At 58.4% G+C, this 3,713-nt stretch overlaps 1 protein-coding gene across 1 annotated transcript in view; it reads left to right on the forward strand.

The window, feature by feature from the left end:
• Positions 1-3,713, forward strand: part of UNC13A (unc-13 homolog A (C. elegans)) — a 62,796-nt gene that overhangs the window by 54,551 nt on the left and 4,532 nt on the right. Inside the window, exons 39-42 of the mRNA XM_005873915.2 lie at positions 82-111; positions 1,498-1,554; positions 1,918-1,998; positions 2,842-2,989. Coding sequence (XP_005873977.1) covers positions 82-111; positions 1,498-1,554; positions 1,918-1,998; positions 2,842-2,989 — 316 coding nt within the window. The remainder of the gene's footprint in view (positions 1-81; positions 112-1,497; positions 1,555-1,917; positions 1,999-2,841; positions 2,990-3,713) is intronic.

Genomic DNA, 3,713 nt, shown 5'->3' on the forward strand with positions numbered 1-3,713 from the left:
CTTGGAGAGGGCAGGGAAGTCCCACTGACTATCCTCCCAGCCGACACCTGAACTCTGACCTCCGCCTGATTCTCTTCACAGGGCAGGGCGAAACTGCCAAGCCACTCAGATGTAAGACCGACCTCTCACTGTCTGTCTGGCTCCCCTCCCCCCCCCCACCCCGTGCCTCCTTCCACCCTTGTGGTCCGTGCCATCCAGTGGCATTCTGTGAACCCGTCTGTCGGTCTCTTCTTCCTCTGTCTGTCTGGCTTGCTTGTGAAAAAACAGGTTTCCAGGGAAGCTGGGGCCCAAGCAGCTGGGCTCCTGGGTAACTGTGCCTCGTTACAGCCTCGGGGAATCACAGACCAGGCAGAGGAAGGGTAGGGACAGCCAGGATGATGATAGCACTAGTAGTGCCAGGATAACCCGATTCCGTGGCTCAGCCGGTAGATTGGCCATGTGATTCCAAACCTCCCAGCTACAAATGGCTCCCTCCCTGCCTGACCCCCCCCCCCAGGACCCCCAGACCAGCCCAGGACCTGTAAGGCAGGACTCCTTATTTCATTGGTACTCAGCCCCACACTGTCACCCAAGAGGGTGCCCCAATTAGCCAGGGGAGGACACTGAGGCCCAGAAAGTGTCTGGGACACAGCTCGTCACCCCGCACCCTGCACCGTGACAGAGGAGCCAGGACACGGGACTTGCAGGCCTGGACCCTGTCTTCCCCAGCACTGCCCGTGACCTTGAAACCAAGTGCTAGTAACAGTAAAAACTGAACAAAGACACACTTAGTTCCAGCCACACCTTGAAGTGGATAGGATTTCCTTCATCTAGATGGCAACACTGAGACTCAGAGAGGTTACGTGACTTGCCCAGAGCCACACAGCAGAGCTGGGATTTGAATCCAGGCCCACTCAGCTTGTTGGAACTATAACCAGGACACTATCTTGCTTGAGAGGGGAGAAGGGGGAAGGTTATATTGAGATGTGTGTTGGAAGGTCAGACTAACAGTCCCGTCCCCGCCTGCCCGCCCCCAGATTACTGGGGAACTCCTCCCACAGAGGGACTGGTCCTGCAGGGAGTGAGGGTTTCACTAGAGCCCATCCCACGGTTTCCTCCAGGCCCTCTGAGCTGGGCTGTCAAGGCCCACCCAGACCCACAAACAGCACCCCAGGCCCTCCCCCTCCCCCACTGCCCCTTGTAGCCCGCTCTCTCAACATTTCTCTTCTCTGTCCCACAAACCCAGGGTCATGGTGGAGGTGGGAAGATGATAGCATCCCGACAAGACTGGGATTTCTGGGGACAAAGTCACCACCTCCTCCTCATCACTTCCTGGGCGGGGATGGGGGTGGGGGGTTCCCGACCTCTGTCTCTGCGACACAACCACTGCCCTGCCCAGAGCCTTTGGACAAGAACCAAGAAGACTCCAGGGCGAGGGTGTCAGCAGGGGCTTGAGGGGCTTGGGGACGGGGCTGGAGGACTCCCACCCTCACTGGCTGTGTCTCTTCTTATCTGCAGGGAACCCAGATGATCTTCAATGCGGCCAAGGAGCTGGGTCAACTGTCTAAACTCAAGGTGAGGCCGGGAGTGCGGGGAGGAGGTCGGGGTCGGGGGATTCCTTGGTGGGAGTCCCAGAATAGTGACACGCTTTGTAGGTTCCCTGGACAGGAGCCCTGCTCAGACTGCCTTAAGCACAATTTTTTTGCTCTGGTGTATTGGAAAGGTACAGCTTGATCAAGAGTATACATCATTTATTCCACAAATATTTATGGAGCACCTGCTGTGTGTGCCAGGCACATGCTGGGCACCGGGCACACTGTGATGAAAAATCAGACCCGCTACCCAACTCCTCAGTTTTACAGGTGTAAGTACCACAGATAGGCAGATCCCTAATGAAGGCCTGCTCTGCCCACCTGGCCCCTCTCTCTGTTCATCCAGGACCACATGGTACGAGAGGAAGCCAAGAGCTTGACCCCAAAGCAGTGTGCGGTCGTAGAGCTGGCCCTGGACACCATCAAGGTGAGAGGCCCCACCCCTGCCCATCTCAGGTGGGGCAGGCAGAGGGTGTGGCTGGTGTGGACATGAACCTAGATTCAAACCCACCTTCATTCATTCAATTTATGAACACTCCCTGATGACCCGCTGGCAGGGCCCCGAGGAGCCCCCGACTGGGGGTTGGGGGGCAAACATCTTTAGTCCTGTGGTCAGGGTGCTGTGGAGGGAAGAATGGGAGCTGGGGTAGCTTGGAGAGAGAGCAGCAAGGACTTTCTAGAAGAAAACATGTGGGAGGTGGGTTTTGAGGAATGCATAGGAGTTGACAAGGCCAAGCAAACAGCGTTCTAGGCAGGGGCCCAGCCCATGCGAGAGCGTGGAGTCATGAGAGAGGCTGTGGTCGCAGGAAATGAAAACTACTCTGAAAACAAGTGTTTTGCTAAAATGGAGTTGGCAACATATTAAAGGGGTGGGGTCAAGGAAGGCTTCTTGAAACCTTAATCAAAGAAAAACAAGGAGCCAGAGAAGATCCAGGGCCAGGTTTGGAGAGGACCTCACCACCAGTGATCATAGTAAGTGCAAAGGCCCTGAGGCAGGCGTGGTCTAGGGAAGACAATGGAGAGAAGTCAAGGAGGTTGCAGGGTTGAAGCTAATGGGCCTGGGGAGGGGCTGGAGGCACGAGTGTTATTCTGAGGGTGCTGGGAGCCCACTGGCTGAGTGGGGGCAGGAGTGGAGGTGGGGGAGTAGCGGCACCGGACTTGAGTGGAGACCCGGGTTCACCCAGTGCCTCATTGCAGAGGGCAGAGGGCAGAGGGATGGAGGAGCCAGTAGGGGTGCCTCTGGCCTCACCTCCCCACCCTGTGCCCACAGCAATACTTCCACGCGGGCGGCGTGGGCCTCAAGAAGACCTTCTTGGAGAAGAGCCCGGACCTGCAGTCGCTGCGCTATGCCCTGTCCCTCTACACGCAGGCCACCGACCTGCTCATTAAGACCTTCGTGCAGACGCAGGCTGCCCAGGGTAAGGGGCAGCAGGGTGGCCCCAGGCCAACACTCGCCCGCAGGGGCAGCCCCGCCGCGAGCTGCCATTGGCTCGTCTCCTGTGACATCATGAGCGCGGTAACAGGTCCCTGGCGCTTGTGAACTGCTTGGTCCTGGGCCAAGGAGCAATTCACAGTTTGTGGGAAAATGGATGAACGTCTTAGAGCCAGAGTGATGGAAAGCTCTGGGGCGGGACCGCTTTGACGGCTAGGACCAAGGTGATTGACAGATTCTGGGGGCGCGCGACCCGAAGCCTGGTTGACCGCTGTGGTGGGCGGACCTCTGTGATTGGGGGGTTGGGGTGAGGGGGAGGAACTAAGGAGCGATTGACAGCTCTGGCATGGGCGGGGCTTGTGCCGTCCTGTGGCCAATGAGGGGTTGGCAGCTCCAGGGAAATGGGAGGGACGTCTGGAAGGTCTGGACTAAGGAATGATTGACAGTCCCAGGAATGGGCGGGACCCCAACCTTGCGGGGGTGTGGGGAGAGGAAGTTCCCATGTCTCAAATTCTTTCTAATCTCGCTGTCCCCCTCTGAGCTCACACACCACTGCTCGGGTTGGGGGACCGGGCTCCAGGGTCCTGGCTCCCCTCCCCGGGGACCCTCCCCTGCTCCAAATTGGCTCTAAGAGCACAAGCCAGGGTGAGCAGTTGGGTCACTGCGCCGGCTGAATCCCGGCAGCGGAGGGGGAGCCCGGGGGCGGGGGG

Source organism: Myotis brandtii, unplaced genomic scaffold (genome assembly GCF_000412655.1).
Source record: "Myotis brandtii unplaced genomic scaffold, ASM41265v1 scaffold421, whole genome shotgun sequence".
Lineage (NCBI taxonomy): Eukaryota > Metazoa > Chordata > Mammalia > Chiroptera > Vespertilionidae > Myotis > Myotis brandtii.